Genomic DNA, 25,454 nt, shown 5'->3' with positions numbered 1-25,454 from the left:
GGAATAGTTCTGAGATAAAATGCCCCTGGGTTCCATCACAGCACACACACACACACACACACACACACACACGTTGGATTTGGAGTGCGTGGCTCAGGTAGAATCCCCTAGTCTCCCTACACGCCCTGCGGGGAGTGGCCTTAGGCTTTACAATGTGGTTGGTTTTGTGAGGGCGGTTACTGGAGGAGAGCAGAAGTAAGTAGACTGCTGCTTAGGTTGTAGTACTTACGACCTAAGTTGTAACTGTGGGAGGCGTCCTGTCCACTGGTGTGATGGCGGCCGGGAGCGGGGGAGCTGTGTGCTGAGTGATGTTATCCTTTTTTGTGGCTGGAGATTAAAATCAGGGACAGCCTACTGCCGACCTGAATGCCCAGCCCCATTTTTTTTATTTTACGTTTTTATTTTTTGTGGTACTGGGGATGAAACCCAGGGTCCTTCTCCATCCGGGTTATACCCCCAGATCTAGTTTATATTTTATTTAGAAACAGGGTCTCACTAAGTTGCTGAGAGCCTTGTTAAACTGCTGAGGCTGGCTTCGAATCTGCAATCCTCCTGTCTCAGCCTCCCAAGCGCTGGGATTATGGCATGTGCCACCACATCCTGCCCAGATCACGAACAGTTTGGTAGGTCAGGAGGGGTTATTGACCTGTTTATTCTGTGGGTCTCAGAGACAGTGGTCGGCCAGAAGCTGAAAGCAGCCTGGGTGGGTTAACGCCTGGTTCCTCATTCGGGCAAAAATGGTCTTTGAAGTGAATGTGTTTGTGTATTGTGCAGCTCTAGGTGAAGCAGCAGGATGATTTCGATCCTTCACATTCAGAGCAAAAGGTCAAGTCTAAGCAGCCTCACAGTGCACTCCTCCTTTGCATGGTTTCAGAGGTTGTGGAAGTAGCCTCTCGGGGTCCTTTAAGAGCCGATGCCGCGTGCAGTCAGTGGGGTAATCTGCAGGGACTTCACCCACTGCTAGCTTGAGTTTCCAGTATTAGTTCTTTCTGACTTAACAAAATACTTGTTTGCTGTAACAATAAGAACTATAAAGAACTAAAATAAAATTGTTTCTTTTCCTGATTACTTACTGATTGCTGTGATCTTTCCATACATTTCTCGACTTCTTCAAATACACACATAGGACATAGGAGGATCGCAGGTTCGAAGCCAGCCTCAGCAATTTAATGAGGCCCTCTGCAGATATTAAAAATAAAAAGAATAAAAAGGGCTTGGGGTGTAGCTGGGAGGTAGAATGCCTCTGGGTTCTATCCCCAGTAAAACCCCACCCTCCACAGAACATAAGAGTTAGAGCTGGACATGGTGGTGCCTGTAATCCCAGAACTTGTGAAGCGGAGACAGGAGGATCCCAGGTTCAAAGCCGCCTCAGCAACTTGGTGAGATGCTTTTCGGAATAAAAATGAAATAAGGCTGGTAGGGCTGGGGATGTACTTCAATCTCTAATCCCAGTACCAAAAAAAAAAAAAAAAAAAAAACCCTACATAGACACACTATATTTTGGTGTGTGTGGGGGGCTCTGGGGATTGAACCCAGAGATGGTCTACCTGTAAGCTATACCCCCAGCCCTTTTTGTTTTTTCTTGTGGAGTCTTAAGTTGCTAAGGCTGGCTTTGAACGTGGAATCCTCCCTTCTCAGCCTCCCAGGTACTGAGATTATAGGCATTCACTACAATGCCCAGTTCAGAGTTGGTTTCTTTCACTTACAGTTTAGATATTTTCAAAGTCAATAATTATGATTTTGCCTTCTGAAATATGTAGTATTCCATAGAATGGCTATAATACACTTTGTTCAAACAGTTAATTTCTTTCCTTTTTTTTTTTTTTTTTGGTGGTACTGGGGTTCCTGGAAGCCCTTCTACCTCCGGTATACACTCCCACGGGCTACACTCCCAGACCTATTTTTTTTTAACATTTTTATGTGGAAACAGAGCCTCTTAAGCCAGCAAGGCTGGCTCCGAACCAGCAAGATCCTCCTGTCTCCGCCTCCCAAGTGCGGGGATTACAAGTGTGCGCCACCACGCCCGGCTCAAACAGTTAATTTCTAATTATTTTTTTGCCACAAAAATATTTCTTCAGGTAGTTTTGTATATTAGTTTGCCTGTTATTGTGTGTGTGTGGGGGGGTACTAGGGATTGAGCCTAGGGGCATTTTACCTCTAAGCTATACCATCTGCCCTATTTTTTATATTTTATTTTATTTAGTGGTACTTGGAATGGAACCTAGAGGCCTTCTACCTCTGGGCTACACTACCAGACCTATTTTATATTTTATTTGGAAACAATGTCTCACTATGTTGCTGAGAGCCTCACTAAGTAGCTGAGGCTGGCTTTGAACCTTCTCAAGCATCTTGTCTCAGCTTCCCAAGTACTGGGATTACAAGTATGTGCCACCACGCCTGGCTATTTTTATTCATTTATTTTTGCGGTACTGGGGATTAAACCTGGGGGTATTCTAACTCTGAGTTGTACCCCATCCCTATTTTTTTTGGGGGGGGGTGGTACTGGGGATGGAACCCTTCTACCTCCGGGCTATACTCCCAGACCTATTTTTTTATATTTTATTTGGAAACAGTCTCTTAAGGCGCGAGGCTGGCTTCGAACCTGCGTGATCTTCCTGTCTTCACCTCCCAAACGCAGGGATTACAAGCGTGTGCCACCATGCCCAGTTTACCCCATCCCTATTTTTTATTCTTTTTTTGAAAACAGGTTGCTGAGGCTGGCTGTTAAACTGCGGTCCTCCTGTCTCAGCCTCCCAAGTACTGGGATCCTCCTGTCTTAGCCTCTCAAGTACTGAGATTACAAGTGTGCACCACCATACCTGGCTCCTATATACTTTTTTTTTTTTTGCGGGTCTGGGGATGGAATCCAGGGGCATTCAACCTCAGAGCTACACCCCTGCCCTAATTTTTATTCTTTATTTTATTTTATTTGCGGGTCTGGGGATGGAACCCAGGGGCATTCTACCTCCGAGCTACACCCTCTGCCCTATTTTTTATTCTTTATTTTGGTACCGGGTCTCACTGAGTTGCAGAGGGCCTCACTAAGTAGCTGAGGCTGTCCGCGAACCGCGATCCTCTGGTCTCACCCTCCCGAATGCTGGGATTACAAGCGTGCACCACCATGCCTGGCTTCCTATTTACTTATTTTATTTTATTATTTTTTTTGGTGGTACTGGGGTTCCTGGAAACCCTTCTACCTCCGGGCAACACTCCCAGACCTAGTTTTATACTTTTTTTTTTTTTGGAAACAGGGTCTCTTAAGCCAACCTGCGCGAACCTCCTTTCTCCGCCTCCCAAGCATGAGTGCCACCACACCCGGCCCTATTTACTTTTGATGAGATTCTTACTACTTGCTGAGGCTATCCTTGACTCTGCCATCAGGCAGGATCGCAGCAGTCAGCAAGTAATCAGGAATAGAAACATAATGTTATTTTAGTACTTTATAGTTTTTATTAACAGCAGACACGTATTTTGTTAAGTCAGAAAAAAATAAATGGAAATTCAAACTAGAACCTAGTGATGAGTTTTATTAGCCTCTCAAGTTCTGGGATTACACGCTTGTACCCCACATCCATCTTTTGTTTGCCTGTTAATGTTTTTAATTTTGTTTAAGGGACATAAGTGTTGTCCTTATCTTATTGGAGCTTATGAGGATTCTGAGTTAAAATTGTAACTCATGCCTTTTTCTTAGTGTTTAGAGTAGTGCCTGGTAGTGCATATTGTCGGAGTATTTGCTAATATTGCTATTACTTTTTTTTTTTTTTTTTTGTGGGTCTGGGGATGGAGCCTTGGGACAATTGACCTCCGAGCTATACCCCCTGCTCTGGTATTTTTATTCTTTACTTTGAGACGGGGGTCTTACTAAGTTGCAGAGGGTCACGCTAAGTAACTGAGTCTGTCTGCAAACTGATCCTCCTGTCTCAGCCTCCCAAGTACTGGGATAACAAGCGTGCGCCACCATGTCTGGCTTTGTGCAAAGCTTTTGACCAAGAGTTTACTGTATTTTAGGAACTGAAGATCTCAAAAGTTTGAGTTGTTTGGCGTGTGTGGTGCTTTTTGGTGCTCTTTAGTTTCTGGCCGGGCAGGAACGAGAGAATGATTAGGGCAGCATCCATTTCCGAGCCAACTTGGCCCACGGCTCTTATTTGATAGCTTCTTGTGTATTCTCTGCACAGCTCATTTTCTCCTGTTTCTTAAGGTCAATTAGAGCAACATTTGCCTTACCGTCCTGAGAGTAGTTTTGTGCACACCCAAACCTGAAGCCAAGCCTTGTAAGGAGCTTGTGCCCGCAGCAGTTCATGACAGCCCATCAGAGTGTGCTTGAATATTTGGTCAAGAGCATCTTCCCAGCCGAGGGAGAGCAGCACTGCTTTCTGGCAGAAAAAGGATATTGCTTCTAGGACAGAGTTCAGAACAGAGCGATGTGGAGCTTAAATCCGAGTTCGATTCCTGTGCTGTCAACCTGTAGCTTGACATGGAGGGAAAGTGCTGTGATGTAGATAGCAGTTGTGTGAGTGCCTCTCTGACGTGGTGTGTGGAGTGGAGAGCACGTGGGAGGGAAGATTCCCGTTGGCCTAGGAGGAAGTACAGAGGGCAGCAGCGCTTACAACAGGAGGTGCAGCTGCGGACATGGCTGTGGAGTTGAGGCCCTGTTCAAGGGAGGCCGGGGCAGGGCGGGGTGCAGAGGACATGGGAGTGGGCCTCAACAAGCAGGATTAAACCCTGGGAGGAAAGGTGGGCTCTGGAGGCCCCCAGGAGGAGGTAGGTGGGCACATGCCCTGGGCTTGGGGTCTGTGGCTCCTGAATTTTAATCCTGGAGTTTAACGTCTACTCACGATGTTTCTGGGTACATCAGCTTGACCATTAACAACCTCTAGGCTATACTGCCAGCTCTAGTTTTTATTCTTTATTTTGAAACAGAGTCTCACTAAGTTGGGGAGGGCCTCACTAAATCACTGAGGCTGGCCGCAAACCTGAGATCCTCCAGTCTCAGCCTCCCAAGTACTGAGATTATAAGTGTGCGCCACTGCACCCAGCCTTCTTCTCAATTAAATATTAGTTGTTTTCTTTTTTTGTGTACTGGGGATTGAACCCAGAGGTGGTGTACCTCTGCGTTTATACCCCAACCCTATTTTTTTTTTTTAATGGTGGTACTGGGGGTGGAACCCAGAGGCTTTTTACTTCCGGGCTATACTCCCAGACCCATTTTATATTTTATTTGGAAACAGGGTCTCACTAAGTTGCTGAGAGCCTCACTAAGTAGCTGAGGCCGGCTTCGAACCTGCGTGATCCTCCTGTCTCAGCCTCCCAAGCGCGGGGATTACAAGCGTGCGCCACCACGCCTGGCTACCCCAACCCTATTTTATATTTTATTTTGAAACAGGATCTTGCTAAGTTGCTGAGGCTGGCCTCAAACCTGTGATCCTCCTGCCCTAGCCTCCCAAGCACTGGGAATACAGGTGTGTACTACAATAGTCAGTTTAAGTGATATATTGGCGTGAGAGTACATTTTAAGAGATTTTGAGGCCAGGCGTGGTGGCACATGCTTATAATTCCAGCATTTGGGAGGCTGAGATGGGAGGATTGTGGTTCATGGACAGCCTCAGCTACTTAGTAAGGCCCTTTGCAACTCAGACCCTGTTTTCAAATTAACAAAAAAAAAAGAAATAGAGGTTGGGTAGCTTGGAGGTGGTGGAATGCCCCTGGTTCCATCCCCAGTACCACCAAAAGGAAAAACAAAAGATTTTGAGCACAAGACTTGAATCGGGAGGCAGAGGCTGTCTTACCACTTCCCTCCATGTTCTCTGCAGGTGGTATCACAGCAGAGGTGGGCTCCAGGGGGGCCGCCTGTTCCATGGACGTCCAAGATCAGACGCAAAGCGCACTGTTGCAACATGTGGCTCTTACAGCAGAGTCAGGAGCCTGGCCTGCTGCGTCTTGAGTGTGGGGTCGCGATGTTTTATTCTTAGACTCTGTTTTATCTTCCAGGGCTTGTATTTCTTTTGGTCCTAAGAATCGTTCGATTGGAGCAGCAGCTAAAAGCCAGGTATAATTTTGTCTTTTCCTAAAATGACTTACTTCCCTGGTTGGTCTATTCCTCCAGCTAGCATCCTGAGGGGTACAGCTAGCAGGCAGACCTGCCCTCTTCTCGGGTACGTGAGCGGGAAGCAGAGCCTTCAAACAGCAATGGTAGTATGTTTAATGCAAACTGTAGAATGTGTTTCTGCCCAGATTTCACTTAAGCTTGCTCGATTATTAAAATTTTATTTATTTTTGTGGTACTGGGAATTGAGCCCAGGGGCAAATGTTCTACCTCCAAGCTATACCCCAGGCTGATCTTATTTGGACACAAGATCTCACTAGGTTGCGAGCCTCTCTGAGTCGCCAAGGCTGGAACCTGGGATCCTCCTGTCTCAGGCTCCCGAGCACTGGGATTACAGACGTGCACCGCTACCTGGTGATTCTTGATATTTTATTTTTTATTTTTGCGGTACTGGGGATGGAGCCCAGGGGCATTCTACCTTCGAACTATATCCGTAGCCTGATTCTTTTAGTTTTTTTTATTTTGAAATGATCTCACTGAGTTGTGAAGGCCCTTGCTACATAGCTGAGGCTGTCTGGGAACCGTGATCCTCCGGTCTCAGCCTCCATCCTGGGATTAAAAGTGTGCCACCATGCCCAGCTCAATTCTTGATATATTAAGTGCTCCTTAACGTCTATCTTGCTGGGCCTTTCGTCTTACATTTGCTTATTTTTGTGGTCCTGGGGGTTAAACCCGTGTACATTATGCCTTTGAGCTATACCCCTGGCCCTATTTTATTTTTATTTATAGGTCTTGTCGGTTGATGAGAGTCACTACTTCCTGAGACTGTCCCCGAACCTGGATATCTATAAAATGAAGGCTGAACATTTGACTCTGCTCAGGGCAGCATGTAGAGTGCAGAGCTCTTTTGGATTAGTAAGGACCTAAAATTAATGAGCTCAAGAGAACGGTGCTTAGCCATTCGATTTTTAATTAAACTGGGGAGTTTGGCTGGACGTGGTGGCGCACGCTTGTAATCCCAGCATTCAGGAGGCTGAGACACAAGGATCGCAGTTTGTGGACAACCTAAGCTACTTAATGAGGCCCTTTGCAACTCAGTGAGATCCTGTTTTAAAATAAAGAATAAAAAATCGGGCTGGGGGTGTAGCTTGGAGGTAGAATGCCCCTGGGTTCTATCCACAATACCGCAAAAAAATAAAAAAAATCTGGGTGTTTTTATTGTCTTATTTGTTGAATGTTCAAGTATTCAGGAGGTAGTACATAGCAAATTTAGAGCCATTTTCACCCTTTTAAGATTTCAGTGAGAGCCGGGCGTGGTGGTGCACACTTGTAATCCCAGCATTCGGGAGGCTGAGACCGAAGGATCGCGGTTCGCAGCCAGCCGCAGCAACTTAGTGAGGCCCTCCCCAACTTAGTGAAGACCCTGTTTCAAAATAAAGAATAAAAAATAGGGCAAGGGGTTGTAGCTTGGAGGTGGAATGCCTCTGGGTTCCATCCCCAGACCTTCAAAAATAAATAAATAAAATTCAGTGAGTGCTTCCTGTTTGGAATCTGTGTGTCTTCCCGAGAACAGGGTTGTGCTGGCTGGCGGGCGGGCTGGCTCTGGGTGGCAGGTCTTCCCGGACAGCTCCTGGTGCCTGCTGGCGCAGCTGCCCTGCTCCCGGGGCCTCTGCCACAGCGGTTCCCAAGCTCTGCAGTGTCCTGGGAGGGTGTCCTTCACTCCCAGTCTTGGGGTGGGACCCAGGAAGAGAGGCTAAATCTTTCTAGTTTAATTAAATTATCAATTAATTTTTGGGTAATGGGGGTTGAACCCGGAGGCATTCTACCTCAGGCCACACCCCCACCCTGTTTGACTTTTTATTTTGTAACAGGGTCTCACTAAGTCACTGAGGGTCTTGCTGCGTTGCTGAGGCTGTACTTGAACCTGTGATCTCCCTGTCTGAGCCTAAGTACCGTTTTTTCTAGAGGAATTAGACAATATAGATCTATAAGTGTAAGAAATTTGGAAATCTCCTGATCGGCCATTTCTTTTTTGGAGAACACTGCTCATGTCTTTTCGTCTGTCCTGGGGACTGACCCCAGGCCCCCTGTGTGCTCTGTGCTTCACCCCTGAGCCACATCCCCAGCCCTGCTCTGACTTTTCCAGCAGACTCCCCTCAGCCCCCGTTGCGGGTTGAGCCCCGGGCGCTCATGCCGGGCAAGTACTCTGGCAGTGAGCAACGCCTGAGGCGTGGCGAGCTGCTTCTGAGTGGGTGGCCTTTGCCTGCTTTGTGTCTGTGGTGTGAGAGGGTGCTGTAGAGTCCATGCTAGTCTTCGCATACGAGTCTTCCCTCGGCATTACGCTCAGTATAAGAGCAAGTTGGGCGCGATGCCACGTCACTATAATCCCAGGACTTGGGAGGCTGAGACAGGAGGATCGCATATTCAAGACCAGCCCCAGCAACTTAGCAAGACCCTGTTTCAGAATAAAAAATGAAAAGGGCTGGGGTAGCTCAGAGGTAAAATGCCCCTGGCTTCACTTTCTAGTACAACCCCCAATTTTTTGTGTGGTACTGGGAATTGAACCCAGAGGCATTCTACTTCCAAGCTACAGCCTGGTTTTATTTGTTATTTGCAAACAGGGTCTCACTGGGTTGCTAAGAGCCTTGCTAAATTGCCAAGGCTGGCTTTGAACCTGCGATCCTCCTGTCTCAGCTTTCCAAGTACTGGAGAGACCCATGTAAGTTTCTCACTCCACCTGCTAGTGGGTATAGTTCAGAAAGATTGTCTGAGGAGCCAGGTGTGGTGGTGCACGCTTGTAATCCCAGCACAGGAGGCTGAGTCAGGAGGATCGTGCTTAGAGGAAAGCCTCAGCTACTTACTGAGATGCTGTTTCAGAATAAAGAATAAGCCGGGCGTGGTGGCGCACGCTTGTAATCCCCACGCTTGGGAGGCTGAGACAGGAGGATCGCGCAGGTTCGGAGCCAGCCTCAGCTACTGAGTGAGGCTCTCAGCAACTCAGTGAGACCCTGTTTCCAAAAGAAGTATAAAACAGGTCTGGGAGTGTGGCCCGGAGGTAGAGAGCCCTGGGGTCCACCCCAACCACACACACACACACACAGGGCTGGGGGTGTAGCTTGGAGGTAGAACGCCCTGGGCTCCATCCCCACTACTGTGGGGGGCGTGACTGAGGAAAACTGACACCCAAAAAGGAACTCTGAGGTTAAAATGATCCCGATTAGGCTGTGGACAATTAAAAGGAAAATTGAGGATGGTGTTTCCATTTCTATATTCTTTTTTTAGGTGATTTCCAATGCGAAGAACACAGTGCAAGGGTTTAAGAGATTCCACGGGCGAGCCTTCTCTGATCCATTTGTGGAAGCAGAAAAGTCGAGCCTCGCGTATGACGTTGTGCAGCTGCCCTCTGGGCTAACGGGCATCAAGGTGAGCTTGTGGCGTGAGGCCCGTAATTAGAGGTCTGTGCCTGTGACCCCAGTACTTGGGAGTCTGAGACGGGAAGATTGCAGGTTTTCAGCTAGTGTCAGCAATTCAGGGAGACCACTTCAAAATAAAATAGGTAGAATGCTCCTGGGTTCCATCCCTGGTACTGTAAAAATAAGTAAAGTTTGCAATTCTTATCAAAGTCACAGACGTTTATCCAGGCTGGGGCTTTATCTCGAAACTTGTTTTATTGGGCCTTTTGAAACTTTTTTTGAACATTTATTTTATTTTTGTGGTACCGGGGATGGGACCCAGGGACATTCTACCTCCGAGCTACACCCCCAGCCCTAGTTTTTATTCTTTATTTTGAAACAGGGTCTCACTAAATTGTGGGGGGCCTCACTAAGTGGCCGAGGCTGGCCGAGAACCTGTAAGCGTGCGTCACCACAACACCCAACTGATTATTTATTTTATAATTCAACCATTATTTATATTGTGGCTGTTTAGTTGTTGGGACAAATTAGACAAAATACATGTTCTCAGATTAGGTTCGATCCTAATTGGAGAGAGGGGTAATAAAATAAAACTGGACCAAGTGAAACACACAGCACGCCCGACGACCAAGTCGGCTGCACAGCCAGCCTTCCCCGGGGGCAGCGCAGGGGTCACAGGCATGATCCCTGCTTGCTCCTGCATGCGCAATCGTCTCAGGTGTCTTAGTATTACATTTGGAAAGCACAGTGAAGCTGAAAGCAGCCTTCAAGCTATTGCCAAGCTGTTGGTGGCAGGTGCAGCTTTCCTGAGTTCTCTAAGGCGGTGTTCCACGGATGATGCGTGTCGGTCATTCTAGTTAGACTGGAACCGGGTCCTGTGGTTGTTACCTGCAGGTGACGTACATGGAAGAGGAGAGGAGCTTTACCACCGAGCAGGTGACCGCCATGCTTCTGTCCAAGCTCAAGGAGACCGCAGAGAGCGTCCTCAAGAAGCCTGTCGTAGACTGTGTCGTCTCGGTGAGTGGCTCCTCTGGTTTAGGGCTTAAGCAGGACAGAAGAAAGCTGTCGGTTGTGAGGAAAATTGTCTTCCCCTCAAGTTGCAATGGTTCCCAGCTTACCAAAGTCATTTTCATTTTCACTGATACTGGGGATTGAACCGAAGGGCATTCTGCCTGGGGGTACCTCAGCCCTTTTGTTTTATTTACTTATTTATTTTTGTGCTACTGAAGATGGAACCCAGGGGGCCTCGGGCTACACCCTCCAGACCGGTTTCATCTTTTACCTGGAAACAGGGTCTCGCTCAGTTGCTGAGAGCCTCGCTAGGTTGCTGAGGCTGCTTTCAAACCTGCCATCCTCATGTCTCAGCCTCCCAAGTACTGGGGTTTTAAGTGTGCACCACGATGCCTGGCTTTTTTCTTTTTGGTTTTGAAACAGAGTCTTGCTAAGTTGCTGAGGCTTACCTTGATCTGTGGTTCTCCTGCCCAGCCTCCCAAATCCTGGGTCTCGGGCGTGTGCTGGTGTACCTGGCTGGTGTGCCCGGCCATTTTCTCTTTTGCTAATGCTCCGTCATGTTCTTTTTTTTTTTTTTTGGTGCGGAGGATGGAGCCCAGGGCTTTCTACCTCCAAGCTACACCCTACCCTATTTTCTTTTTTATATTTCTCATTTTGAAACAGTCTCACTGAGTTGCAGAGGGCCTCACTAAGTAGTTGAGGCTGGCTGCGAACCAGGATCCTCCGGTCTCAGCCTCCCGAGTGCTGGGGTTCTAGCGTGCCCATCACGCCCAGCTTATGTTGCCTACTCTCTTGCTTACTGAAGGCAGCTCTCGAATCCCACTTTTCCTAGGTTTCCCAGCACCTAGCATGGTGTCTGTCTGACACAGTGAGCCCTGTTGGAATCAGTTGAGTGCCTGAAATATAAGTGGCTCCTCTGTGCTGTGCCTGCACCAAAGCCAGGGCCAGCAGACTTCTCATCCCTTCACGCCCTGGTCAAGTGGGTGCCTGGCTACTTGTAGCTTCGTGAGCGCCCTGTTGCCTTTGCCACCGAGTCTCCTCATTCCGCCATTGTTGTTTAGTACTGTAGATCTCTGTTCCTTCTGTTTCAAGGCTGGTGATTGATTGGTAAAGCAAGGACTGGCTGGGCCGTTGTCCGGTGGGTGCCGAGGCCCTTGGGAGTAACTGCACTTCACCCGTGCCCCACTCTCAGAGGGGATGAGAGGGGCGCGGAGGGCGCGGCCTTGCTCCCAGGGGCTGGCGTAGCCGCTGCTGGCTTGTCAGCGCGTCCTGTCCTTCACACTTCGATTCACCCCTCACCTGGGCCCCTTTCCCCATCTAGGGCCTCAGGCGTTGGTTCTGAGTTATGCTCAAGTAACACTTCACGTAAAACCATGGAATGCCTGAGCGGCTTTTTCCAGTTTAGGGTCAGGTTGAGAGACAGTGTCAGGTCTTCAAGCTCACAGGGTTTACATGATTTGCTCGAGGATTCACAGTTGAGCATGGAGCTGGGCTCCTGGCAGGGTTTGTCCTAGTGAAAGAGCACGGCGCAAAATCACAAAAGGGAAACACATAGGAGGCCCCGAGGGGCCCGAGGCGCGCTGTGAGGAGCGGGCAGGATGCGCGGTTCCTTCTGCAGCGAGGCGTAGCAGCAGAAGCTCCACCGGGAAGGCCCGCCCGAGCCCCCAAGTCCAGGGGTTTTCTCTATTTTTGTGGTGCTGGGAATTGAACCTGGGGCAGTCTACTTCTGAGCTACGCCTCCAGCCCTTTTTTATTGTCTCACTAAGTTGCAGATGATCTCACTATGTTGCTGAAGCCAGTGGCACCTGTGATCCTCCCGTTTGAGCCTCCAAGTACTGAGATTACAAGTGAGTGCCTCCATGCCTGGCTGCAACCTACCTGTATAAAGCAAATAAACAGAAGGATATGACACATTTGCATTCATTTGTTTATCTGGTTTTTTTTTTTTTTGTGGTACTGGGGTTCCTGGAAACCCTTCTACCTCCAGGCTACATTCCCAGACACCTATGTTTTTATATTTTTATTTGGAAACGGTCTCTTGAGCCAGCGCGGCTGGCTTCGAACCTGCGCGATCCTCTTGTTTCTGCCTCCCAAGTGCAGGGATTACAAGCGTATACCACCACGCCCGGCTGTGTATCTGTGTTTTCCCAGCCTTCCTTGATAATTCAAGCATAGTGACCATTTTTAATCAATTATAGAAAATTTTCTATCAGGGAAGTGTTTTTTTTTTTTTTTTTTTGGTGGTACTGGGGATTGAACCCAGGGGCATGCTAGCCCTCAGCTCTGGATTTTTTTATTTTTATTTTTTTGAAACAAGGTCTTACTAGGTTGATGACAGTGTTACTACTTGCTGAGGCTGTCTATGAACCTCTAATCCTTTTGTCTTGGCCTCCCAAGTACTAGAATTAAATGGGTGCACCACCACACCCAGTTCAGGGAAGTTTTTTTTTTTTTTTTTTTTGCGGTACTGGAAATAGAACTCAGGGGCATTCTATATCCAAAATACACTCTCAGCCCTATTTTTTATTCTTTCTTTTTATTTGCTGGTAGTGGGGTGGAATCCAGAGGCTTCAGGCTATACTCCCAGACCTTTTTTATATTTTATTTGGAAGCCAGCCTCACTAAGTAGCTGAGGCGATCCTGTGCGATTCTCCTGTCTCAGCCTCCCAAGGGTGGATATTACAAGCATGTGCCACCACGCCCGGCTTATTCTTTATTTTAAAACAGGGTTTCACTGAGTTGCAAAGGGCCTCACTAAGTAGATGAGGCTGTCTGTGAACCATGATCCTCCTGACTCAGCCTTCCAAATGCTGGGATTACAAGCGTGCACCACCACATGCAGCAAAAATAAAATAGAAATATATATATATTTGTGTGTGTGTGTGTGTGTGTGTGTGTGTGTGTGTTTGTGTGTATAGTAGTGATATTGGGGGTTGAACCCAGGGACATTCCACTTCCAAGCAGGGGGATTCTATCTCTGAGCTACACCCCCAGCCCTACATTTTATTCTTTTATTTTGAAACAGGGTCTCACTGAGTTGCAAAGGGTCTCACTAAGTAGTTGAGGCTGGCCGTGAACCTCTATCTTCCTGTCTCAGCCTCCCGAATGCTGGGATTACAAGTGTGCACCACCACGCTCAGTCAACATCGGTCCTATTTTTAAAATTTTTTTTGAAACATGGTCTTGGCTACATTGATAGTCTTACTACCTACTAAGGCTGTGCTCAAACCTGCAATCTTCTCCCAGCCTCCTAAGTACTGGGATTGTAGGCATGTGCTACCATGCCGGCGGTGAAGCTTTCTTAATCATGTTCCTAGGTGCCAGGCAAGGGCCGGCTTTGTACGTAGGCCTCTGTATACAAGGAGAACAGTCTCTGGCCTTTTTATAAAAACGCTTTTGCTTGATGTGTGGTACCATGCCTGGAAGCCCAGTACTTGGGAGGCCCAGGCAAAGACCACAAATTTGAGGCCAGCCTCCACAATTTAGTGAGATCGGCTTCAAAATAAATAAGAATGGCTGGAGGTGTAGTCCCGAGGTAGAAAGCTCCTGGGTTCAACTCCAGTTCAAAAAACAACAAATAAAAGCTCATGCTCTTGTTGCTGTGGTCTGCTGTGTAACATGCGTTTTGTTGGGCATGTCACACAGGGCTTCCATTTTCCCCAGTACTTAGCGTTCTTTTTCCTACTGGGTTGAAATACTTCCTTGATCATATACAGAACAAATTTCTGTGGGTATTTGAGGTTGCTCCTGGGTTTTACTAACTGAAAAATGGGGTTTCATAAGGGATGTCTCACATTTGGTTGTAGGTCCCCTGTTTCTATACCGATGCAGAAAGACGATCAGTGATGGACGCCACGCAGATTGCTGGTCTCAACTGCCTGCGGTTGATGAACGAAACCACTGCAGGTGAGGGGAGGGCTGGGGGTGACGGGCACCCGGGGCTTCTGCCAAGCCGTGCCTAGTGCTGCTGCTGCCTTTTTTTTTTTTTTTTTTTGTACCTGGGAGCCCAGGGGCATTCTACCTCTGAGCTACACCCCCAGTCCTATTTTTTATTCTTTATTTTGAAACGGGGTCTCATTGAGTTGCTGAGGGCCTCACTAAGTAGTAGCTGAGGCTGGCTGGGAACCTGTATCCTCCTCTTTCAGGTTCCCAAATGCTGGGATTACCAGCGTGCGCCACCACGCCCAGCTTTATTGTTTATTTTGAAAGAGGGTCTTACTGTTGAGGGTCTTACAGCTGAGGCTGTCTGTGAACCTGGATCCTTGTGTCTCAGCCTCCTTGTGCTGGGGTTACAAGCGTGCATCGCTGTGCCAGCTGACTTGTTGAATCTTGAAGATTGTGAAACCTCAAGCTCTCTACTTGCTGGGCTGGCATCCTTGTTTTCCACCTGTTGTCTTAGTGTTTTTGACACAACGTTGTATGTGAAGAATTAATCAGTACATTTTGTGTCTTGTAGAAGATACTTTGGTGTTTAAAGCATACTTGTTGGGAAGGAACATACATACTTGCTATGGGTGTGATGGTGCTTTGGTTTGAAAGTTTTCCTTTTTTTCTCTGACTTGTGGACTGTGGAGTCTGAAATGAGGTGTGAAATATTACTTCATTGACTAGCACTTGGGTGTCTACATTAATGTGGCTCCAGAATAGAAGAGACTGAGGAAAACATGTTTGGAGACTGGGGGATTCATTTGGTCGACATTGCCAGTCCATGGGAAACTGCAGAGGAAACCTGATGTCAGTACTGACACGTTCATTCTCACTCGTAAAACGGCGCTACCGTGCGGTGTGTTTCGAGGATGACCTTGGTGCCGTCTGCTATGGCGGTATTAATCAGTAACACTTGCTTTTTTTCTTGTGCAGTTGCACTTGCATATGGAATCTATAAGCAAGATCTCCCTGCCTTAGAAGAGAAGCCGAGAAACGTGGTTTTTGTAGACATGGGGCATTCTTCTTACCAAGTTTCTCTGTGTGCATTCAACAGAGGGAAGCTTAAGGTGAGTGCATTTGTCCAAGAAGATTGCATCCCAAGCACGTTTTTGTATGGTTTTGAGAGACACTCTAAGTGAGTGGTAGAGTTTCCTTTCAGCAATGGAAGCATTTGACCTGGAAACTATGATTCTATAATCTTATAACCAAAATAAGAGTTGGCATGGTATAAAGTACACACACTTCCAAGGAAGATGCTTTAAGATCCCCTAGTTTTATTTTTCTCAATTCTTTTTTTTATTGGAGATTGAACCCAGGGATATTCTACCTTGGAGCTACACCCTTAGCCCTGTTTTTTAATAATAACAACTATTATTATTTTTTGTGGTGGAGCTGGGAGTTGAACCAGCTCTGAGCTACACCCCTAACCCTATTTTATTTTTATTTGAAAACGGTCCTTCTAGATTAATGAGCTCTCTACTTGCTAAGGCTGTCCTTGAATCTGTGATCTTCCTATCTCAGCTTCCTAAGTACTGGGATTATAAATGTGTGCCATCATGCCCTGCTTATTATTATTTTTAAAAAATTTGAAACAGTCTCACTAAATTGCAGAGGGCTTAGCTGAATTGCTAAGGCTGAGCTGGGCCTGACACTTGGTACTTAGTGGAGCCTTCTGCAACTTAGTAAGACCCTTTTTCAAAATAAAGAATGAAAATTAGGGCTGGGGGTATAGCTCAGAGGTAGGATGCCCCTGGGTTCAATCCCCAGTACCATGGGGGAAAAAAAAAAGGAACTGCTGAATTGCTGAGGCTGGCAGCAAACCTGTAATCCTCCTGTATCAGCCTACCAAGTATTCGGATTACAATCATGTACACCATACCTGGCTTATTTTTTGTTTTGAAACAGTGTCTTGCTAGGTTACTGAAAGTCTTACCTAGTTGCTGCGGCTGTCCTTGGACCTGATTCTCTTATCATAGCCTTCCAAGTTTTGGGACAACAGGCGGCAAGTGTTTGCCAGCATGCCAGCTTGCTACTGATAACAGCTTGCATATAATTTTGGCTCCTTTTTTTTTTTTTTTTTCCTTTAGTTAACATTAAGAAAATTTTATCATGACCCATGGGCATTTGACCTCCGAGCTACAACCCCTGCCCTATTTTTTATTCTTTTTTTGAAACAAGGTCTCACTAAGTTGTGGAGGACCTAAGTAGCTGAGGCTGGCTGCAAACCGTGATCCTCCAGTCTCAGTCTCCTGAAAGCTGGGATTACAAGCGTGCGCCACCATGCCCGGCTTTTTTTTTTTTTAATAAATAAGGTCTTGCTAGATTTCTTGAGAGTCTTGTCTATATTGCTGAAGTGGTCCTCTAATCTGTGGTCAGCCTATCTCAGCCTCCCAAGTACTAGGATTACAGGCGTGTGTGTGCTTGGCTATTTAGCATTCTTTGAAGAAATTAATTTTGTTTTTTTTCTTTTATAAGCATGTTATTCAGTTTTTTTGTTGAATCTAATTATAGCTGGTTTGCTTCTAATCTGCTACAGATTTGGAAACTCAGCACTTTAGCCAAAGTGTAGTTACGGCCAAGCATCTTTCTGGTGGCCAGTTGCTTAGTTAGGCCTTTGGAGTTCTCAGGTTTGTGCTAGTGTTAAGACTAGAAGTATGTGCGTGGCAAACGAGCGCGCTTGACTTTGGACACGTGAGTTCTACGGTGGCAGCTTGCTCAGGTGCGGAGGACTTGGGTTTGATCGGGCTCGGCGAGGAAGTCCACTTCTGTCATTTCTGCAACCTAGTGACGTGGAGACTATTTCAGCTGTCTCCATGTGTAGCGCAATCTACAAATTAGGGTTGATTGTTTGTTTTTATAGTTTTAATAGGAATTAAAGTTTCTTATCACTAGTACATATTTTTATTGGTGCACTGTAGTCATACATCCTAATGGGGTATGAGATAGTACAGGCACACAGCACACAGCGCTCATTTAGCCCTTCTCCCAAAATAGTGTTTTTTTTTGTTTGTTTGTTTTTTGTGGTACTAGGGAGGGAACCCAGGGGCATTGTACCTCTGAGCTATATCCCCAGTCCTATTTTTTATTCTTTATTTGGTAACAGGTTCTCACTGAGTTGCAAAGGGCCTCACTAAGTAGCTGAGGCTGTCCTCCAACCATGATCCTCCTGTCTCAGCCTCCCAAATGCTGGGATTATAAGTCTGTGCCACCACGCCCGGCTCAAAATAGTAGTTTTATTATTTTTATTTTTATTTATTTTTTGATGGTACTGGGGATGGAACCCAGGAACCTTCTACCTCTGGGCTACACTCCCAGACCTATTTTTTATATTTTATTTGGAAACAGCATCTCTTAAGCCAGCTGAGGCTGGCTTCAAACCTGTGCGATTTTCCTGTTTCAGCCTCCCAAGCATAGAGATTATAAGCGTGCGCCACCACGCCCAGCTAAAATAGTAGTTTTTTTTGTTTTGTTTTGTTTTTTGGTGGTACTGGGGTTCCTGGAAGCCCTTTTACCTCTGGGCTACACTCCCAGACCTATTTTATATTTTTATTTGAAAACAGGGTCTCTTAAGCCAGCAAGGCTGACTTTGAACCTGCACAATCCTCCCTTCTCCGCCTCCCAAGCATAGGGGTCACAAGCGTGGCCACCACGCCCGGCTAAAATAGTAGTTTTAATAAGGATAAAATGATCAAGCACAGTGTCTCATCTGTAATATGTGTTTGTTTGTTTGTTTGTTTCTTTCTTTCTTTCTTTCTTTTTTTCTTGTGGAACTAGGGATTGAACCCAGGGACATTCTACCTCCAAGCTATACCCATAGGCCTACCTATTTTTTAAGTTTTATTTTTATTTTTATTTTTTTTGCAGGTCTGGGGGTGGAACCCAGGGACATTCTACCTCCGAGCTCCACCCCCTGCTGTATTTTTTGTTCTTTTTTTTTGGTGGTACTGGAGGTGGAACCCAGAGGCCATACTCCCAGACCCATTTTCTATTTTATTTGGAAACAGGGTCTCACTTAAGTTGCTGAGAGCCTCACTAAGTAGCTGAGGCTGGCTTCGAACCTACGTGATCCTCCTGTCTCAGCCTCCCAAGTGCGGGGATTACAAGCTTGCGCCACCACGCCCGGCTGTATTTTTTGTTCTTTATTTTGAAACTGGGTCTCACTGAGTTGCAGAGGGCCTCACTAAGTAGCTGAGACTGTCCGCAAACTGCGATCCTCCAGTCTCAGCCTCCCAAATGCTGGGATTACAAGCGTGCGCCACCACTATTTTTATATTTTATTTTGAAACAAGGTCTCACTAACTGAGGTGGCCGCGAACCTGTGATCCTCCTGTCTCAGCCTTCCAAGTACTGAAATTATAAGTGTGTGCCATCAAGCCTGGCTTGCTTTTCTTTTTTAATAAACACCCTAATAATAAATTTTAAAACTGATGAGGTAACTGTTGTAATATTACTGTTTCCTCCTTAAGGTTCTGGCCACGGCATTTGATTCAACGCTGGGCGGCAGGAAGTTTGATGAGGTGTTAGTAAATCACTTTTGTGAAGAATTTGGGAAGAAATATAAACTAGACATAAAGTCTAAAATCCGTGCGTTGTTACGACTGTCTCAAGAGTGTGAGAAACTCAAGAAGTTGATGAGTGCGAACGCGTCCGACCTTCCTCTCAGCATCGAGTGCTTCATGGATGATGTCGATGTGTCTGGAATGATGAACAGGTGACCATGGTGACATCTTGAGGGACTCAGTGGGAGTTTCCCTTATAACTTTTTTTTTTTTTTTTTTTTGTGGTACTGGGGTTCCTGGAAGCCCTTCTACCTCCGGGATACATTCCCACGGGCTACGCTCCCAGACCTATTTTTTTTTTTTTTTACTTTTTTTTTTTTTTTAATGTGGAAACAGGGTCTCTTAAGCCAGCGCGATCCTCCTGTCTCCGCCTCCCAAGCGTGGGGATGACAAGTGTGCCCACCACGCCCGGCTCCCTTCTAACTCTTTAACTGGTTGTTGAAATTGTCCAGATTGTTATTATTATAACTCCACTTCTAGGGGTAAAAGTTAAAGGCCATTTGGAACCCGTTTATGTAAAGCTTGGGTTTGATTATTCTATTAAGGTTATTTGATGTTCTAATATTTATTAGTCTAATAATTGAATATTGGAAGAAGTTAGTCATATATTATATATGCACATATTATATGTGAATTAGCAGTTTTCTTAAAACTGGGGAAAATGCCTTAATGCAGAATTAAGCTGAAAGTTTAGCCATTGATGGCTGGGCGTGGTGGCACACACTTATAATCCCAGTACTTGGGACTCTCAGACAGGAGGATCACAGGTTCATGGCCAGCCTTAGCCACTTAATGAGGCCCTTCAAACTTATTGCTACCCTATGTCAAAATAAAGAAGAAAAAAATACTGCTGGGGGTGCAGTTAAGAGGTAGAATACCTGTGCTTTCTATTCCCAGGACTGCAAAGACAAACAAAAAAGAATAGCCACTGATTAAGAAATTGTTCTCTTTGAGTGGTTTAGGGTCATTTAAGGAAAACAGCCCCTTTTGTACAGCATTGCACGGATTCTGGGTATTTAACATGTAGGTCTGTTCTAGAATGATGCACAGTGTTGTTGCCTGGTGGTGGTGCTTGGGTGATGGGAGCAATCTGTTCCTTGGTTATGAATTTCACTAGTAGAATTCAGGCCAGACTGAGGCTTGTTTAGGTAAGTGAGCAGGCCTTAAGATACTGAGATGGCCTTTATCGCTGACTGGAATCCAAGTTTGTACTGCCCTTTCTCCTGCTTCTAAGTGATAGCTTTCATTTTTACTGAGCAAGTGTGTGTGTGTGTGTGTGTGTGTGTGTGTGTGTGTGTGTGTGTGTGTAGATGGAGACTGGGGGTGAAATAGTATGTGTTTCAGAAATTGTCAGTGAAACCACATGTGTTTATAAAATCAAGTTGAAAGCCAAGCATGGTGGTACATGCGTGTAATCCCAGAGCTTGGGAGACTGAGATAGGAAGATCGCACAGGTTCGAAGTCAGACTCAGCTACTTAATGAGACCCTGTTTCCTTAGTATAAAATAGGTCTGGAGTATAGCCCGGAGGTAGAAAAGCCCCTGGGTTCCACCCCCAGTACCACACATACAAAAAATAAAGAGCTGGGTGTGGTGGAACATGCTTGGTAATCCCAGTACTTGGGAGGCTGAGACAGGAAGATTGAAGTTTTGAAGCCAGCCTTAGTAGCTTAGTGAGGCTTTCAGCAACTTAGTGAGACCCTGTTTCTAAATAAAATGTAAAGTAGGCCTGGAGGTGTAGCATGGAGGTAGAAGGCCCCTGGGTTACATCCCCAGTACCACACACACACACACAAAGAATTACAAAATAGGGCATGGGGTGTAGCTCAGAGGTCGAATGCCTCTGGCATTCATCCCCAGCCTCCTCCACAAAACACTAAGTTGATAACTAGTTAAGTAATTGATACTTTTTTTAGAAACTGTTTTATTGATTTGTCTGCTTTTTTGGGGGGGGTGGTAATGGAGATTGAATCCAGGGGCATATTCTACCTCTGAGGTACATGCCTAGCCTTATTTTTATTTCGAAACAGGGTCACTAAGTTGCTGACAGCCTTACTTGATGAATCTGGTGTTGAGCCTCTGATCCTCCTGTCTCAGCCTCCCTGTCTGCTGGGGTTTTGTTTTTGTTTTGTTTGTATGCAGTACTAGGGATGGAACCCAGGGGCATTCGGCCTCTGAGCTTCACCTCCAGCCCCCATTTTTTCTTCTTTTTTTTTTTTTTTGGTGGTTCTGAGGATGGAACCCAGGGGCCTTCTACCTCTAGGCTACACTCCCAGACCTTTTATATTTTATTTGGAAACAGGGTCTCTTAAGCCAGCTGAGACTGGCTTTGAACCTGTGGGATCCTCCTGTCTCAGCCTCCCAAGCACTGGGATTACAAACATGCGCCACCATGCCTGGCTTTCTTTTTTGTTTTGAAACAGAGACTAAGTTGTGGAGGGCCTCACTTAAGTATCTGAGGCCAGTCATGAACCGCAGTCCTCCTGTCTCAGCCTCCCAAATATTGCGATTACAAGTGTGTGTGAACATACCTGGTTTCTGCTGGCTTTTTTTTTTTTTTTTTTTTTTTTTTTTGTGGGTCTGGGGATGGAACCCAGGGGCATTCGACTTCCAAGCTATAGCCCCTGCCCTGTTTTTATTCTTTATTTTGATACCAAGTTTCACTGAGTTGCAGAGGGCCTCATTTAGTAGCTGAGGCTATCCATGAACTGTGGTCCTTTGGTCTCAGCCTCCCCAATGCTGGGATTACACATGTGCGCCACCATGCCCGGCTTCTGCTGGTTTTTAAAATCAGGTTATAGCCGGGCATGGTGGCGCATGCTTGTAATCCCTATGCTTGGGAGGCGGAGACAGGAGGATCACACTGGTTCGAAGCCAGCCACGCTGGCTTAAGAGACCCTGTTTCCAAATAAAAATATAAAAATAGGTCTGGGAGTGTAGCCCAGAGGTAGAAAGGCTTCCAGGAACCCCAGTACCACCAAAAATAAATAAATAATAAATAAGAAAGTAAAATCAGGTTATAGCCAGGCGTGGTGGCGCACTTAGCTGAGTCTGTCCTGGAACCGCACCCCCCCTGTCTCAGCCTCCCCGATGCTGGATCACAGGCACGTGCCACCCGCCACCCACCATGTGGGGCCTGCTGATAGCATCTAGTGTACTTGTTTCATCTCTACTTTTGAATACCCGTCGACTTTTTCTTCGTGGTCGTTCGGGTTGAACCAGGGTCTTCTGTCTCTGGGATACCCCACCCGACCCGTCCTGTTTAAATTGTGGAGTAGGATCTTACGAAGCCCCTGTGCTCTCTTGGGTCCTGTGGCCCTCCTCCTCCTCTCTCAGCCTGCCAAGTAACGGGACTACAGGCATACACCACTGCACCTGGCTCGTGGTTTTTTATTTTTGACATATCTCAAAGTAAATTGTAGACATCTATGTGATGCTCAAAAAATAGAAAATTTGCAGCTCAGCGTTATGGCGCATGCTTTTGGAGGCTGAGACAGGAGGATAATGGTTGGCGGACAGCCTAAGCTACTTAGGCCTTTGCAACTCAGTGAGACCCTGTTTCAAAATATAAAATAGGCCTGGGGGGGGTGTAACTCAGAGGTAGAATGCCCCTGGGTTCCATCCCCAGCACCGCCAAAAAAAAAAAAAAAAAAAAAAAATCCCTGAACGAAGCTGGGCATGGTGGTGCACTCTTGTAATCCCATACTTGGAGTTCAAGACAGAAGATCATGGGTTTGAGGCCAGCCTCAGCAACTTAGACTCTGAGTTCCCTAGTGAGAACTTCTTTCAAAATAAGAAGTAAAAGGTTGGGGGCATAGCTTGGAGGTACGGTGTCCTTGGGTTCAACAGTCTAGACTGCATGTTGCAGTCACAGCTATGTGACTAACGAATGGGCAAAACTGGGACCCAGTGCCTGGGGCAGTGGTTGCCAGCAGTTCCGAGGAGGAGGGAGGAACAGGTACAATAAAGAAGCTCTTGTGGGTGACACCAGAGCGGTGGACGCTGGAACATTTCTCACACCCACAGAGCCCCAGTAGAGGCTGACTTCAGTGTGACCATTGGCTCCTTAAATGTAACGGATGCGCCACACACTAAGGCTTGATGTGCTCGTGCAGGAGCTGTGCTGGTAGTGGGGAGCGAGTCTGTGGGGGTTGTCTCTTTGTAAACCTAAAACGGATCCAGAAAAGCTGCAGTGCTGGACTTCTCAGCTTCTTTGCCTGGCACTAGTAGCCACCATCTGTTTCCTGTCTTTACATTTGCCTATTTTGATTTCATATAAATGAGTAACACAGGGGGTGTGTGTGTGTGTGTGTGTGTGTGTGTGTGTGTGTGTGTATTACTGGGGATTGAGCCCCCAGGGGCATTCTTCCACCAAACTACATGCTCAGCTGAGAGTCTCATTACTTGGTGAGGCAGTCCTTGAACCTGCGGTCCTTTGTTCTTAGCCTCACAAGTACTGGGATCACGGGCGTGTGCCACTATGCCTGGCTCATGTTCTGTTTTGACTGGCTTCTCCTGGCACGCGTGTGGTCCATCCATGCTGGCTGTGTGCCATTATGTTCTCCAGCAAGAGAGAGGGTTGTTTGCACTCTGCCTGTTCCCGCACTGCTGATGGTGGTGTGCGGTCCTGCACGTGTCTTGTGTGCGCATCTGTCTGCAGCTCCGTTGAGTCTGTCCTAGGGTGGAATTGCTGAGCCACGTTGACCCTTGGCACTGCCCTGCCTCTCTCGGTGCTAGGCGGGCCGTGTGAGCCAGGCGTCCCGGTCTGTGCTGCCCGGCGTTTGTTCTTAGGCTTGTCTTACTGCAGCAGTATTCCCCATCGGGGTGCAGTGTGATTTGACCTGTGGTTTTCTAACAGGGGCAAGTTTCTGGAGATGTGTGACCACCTCCTAGCCAGAGTGGAGCCCCCGCTTCGCAGTGTTCTGGAGCAAGCCAGTAAGTATTGTTCGCACCCACCAGACTCTCTGGAAATGGCTGCTTATTATCTTTTATCTTTTTCCCCCAAGCGTTTGCTCAGGTACTTACTCTGAATTCCTTCGCTTATATACTAAGCCTCTTTCTCCTCTCCTGGTAGCGTTCCTCCTTCCCAAAGCAATCTTGGTGTATGCAGGGAGACCTGATTCAGATTTCTCTAAGAAACATAATTTAGACCTGAAGGTGGATCTAAATTGCTCCATTTATTTATTAACAATTGTCTTGCAATACTGATGTGGTTGTTTTGGACAGTTTCCTGTCAGTGAGTCTTTGGCTAGCTAAAAGGGCAAAGGAAAGCTTTAAGAACGCACTAAAAAGGAAGCTATAAGAATGTACTTGAGCCAGGCGTACGCTTGTATGCCCAGTGCTTGGGAGGCTGAGACCGCAGGAGCGCGCAGGTTCAAAGCCAACCTCAGCTACTTAGGCTCTCGGCAACTTAGACCCAGTTTCCAAATAAAATACAAATTGGGTCGGGAGTGTAACCCGGGGTAGAAGGCCCCTGGGTTCTATCCCCAGTACCACACACACAAAAAAGAATGTATTTATTTATTTTTGCAGTACTAGGGACTGAACCCAGGAGCCTTCTACCTCTGAGCTATACTCCCAGCCCTATTTTTTATTATTTATTCTGAAACAGGGTCTCACTAAGTTGTGAAGGGCCTCCCTAAGAAGCTGAGGCTGGCTGTGAATCTGCGATCCTCCTGTTTTAGCCTCCCAAGTACTCGGATTATGGGCGTGCCCTACCATGCCCGGCTAGAATATACTTACTTAAAAACATAAAAATACTTTCATTTTGTCTCAGGCGAAAAGGTGATGGTTTATTTCAGAATGTACTAATAATTTTTCTAAAACCTTGACAGAATATTTCCCTAGAGCGCACTGTCCCAGCGTCCAGATGCCCAGCCGCCTTGGCTACGCTGAGACCTCAGCCAGTGGTTAAGGCAGACAGGCTCTTTCCCCACCAGGTCCCCCACCAGCTTCTCTGGAGAAAGGAGTCTTGCTAATGCTGCCTGTGTTGGGCTTCTGTAGTTGGGCTTCTTGCTAATGCTGTCTCCTGGGCTTCTGTGGGCTTCTTGTCTCCACCCCTCCCAGGTAGCTGGGACTACAGGCACATGCCACCTCTCCAGCTGTTTCTTTAGCCCTTCTCAAGACATTCTCAGGGCCACCAGGGAGCTGTGGCCAGGATACCAGCTGGTGTTAACCACTGTTTTATGAGCAGCAGCAAAGCCACGATAGCACCTCCTGTCTTCTGAGATGAGGAGATTGTGCATGTGTTTTAATTTGGACCACACCTATGCTCTGGATAAAACACCAGAGGGGCCGTGCATGCTGCTGCTCCCCCTTCATGCAGGTCAGGGGTGATCCAGAGTCTCGGCCCTCCCGTGTGGTGTGCGTGAAGGCTTGAGTGTTTGCATTTTAATGGTTGTGTGGGATCGTGCCAGAGATGGCAGGACCTGCACGCTTCTGGACACCATGTGACCCTGGCCACCCCTCCTCCCATTCTAAGAAGCAGATACCGCAGGCCTGG

The 25,454-nt window shown here is 46.8% G+C and overlaps 1 protein-coding gene across 1 annotated transcript in view; it reads left to right on the top strand.

Annotated features, from left to right (window-relative positions):
• Positions 1–25,454, top strand: part of HSPA4 (heat shock protein family A (Hsp70) member 4) — a gene marked incomplete at its 3' end in the record, with an annotated part of 45,163 nt that overhangs the window by 6,861 nt on the left and 12,848 nt on the right. Inside the window, exons 2-8 of the mRNA XM_080698176.1 lie at positions 5,989–6,046; positions 9,326–9,466; positions 10,351–10,473; positions 14,274–14,373; positions 15,328–15,461; positions 18,861–19,105; positions 23,811–23,887. Coding sequence (XP_080554302.1) covers positions 5,989–6,046; positions 9,326–9,466; positions 10,351–10,473; positions 14,274–14,373; positions 15,328–15,461; positions 18,861–19,105; positions 23,811–23,887 — 878 coding nt within the window. The remainder of the gene's footprint in view (positions 1–5,988; positions 6,047–9,325; positions 9,467–10,350; positions 10,474–14,273; positions 14,374–15,327; positions 15,462–18,860; positions 19,106–23,810; positions 23,888–25,454) is intronic.

The sequence above is a fragment of the Muscardinus avellanarius genome (assembly GCF_963383645.1).
Source record: "Muscardinus avellanarius genome assembly, chromosome: 7".
In the NCBI taxonomy this organism is placed as follows: Eukaryota; Metazoa; Chordata; class Mammalia; order Rodentia; family Gliridae; genus Muscardinus; species Muscardinus avellanarius.
This window is presented reverse-complemented; position numbering and strand designations above follow the sequence as displayed.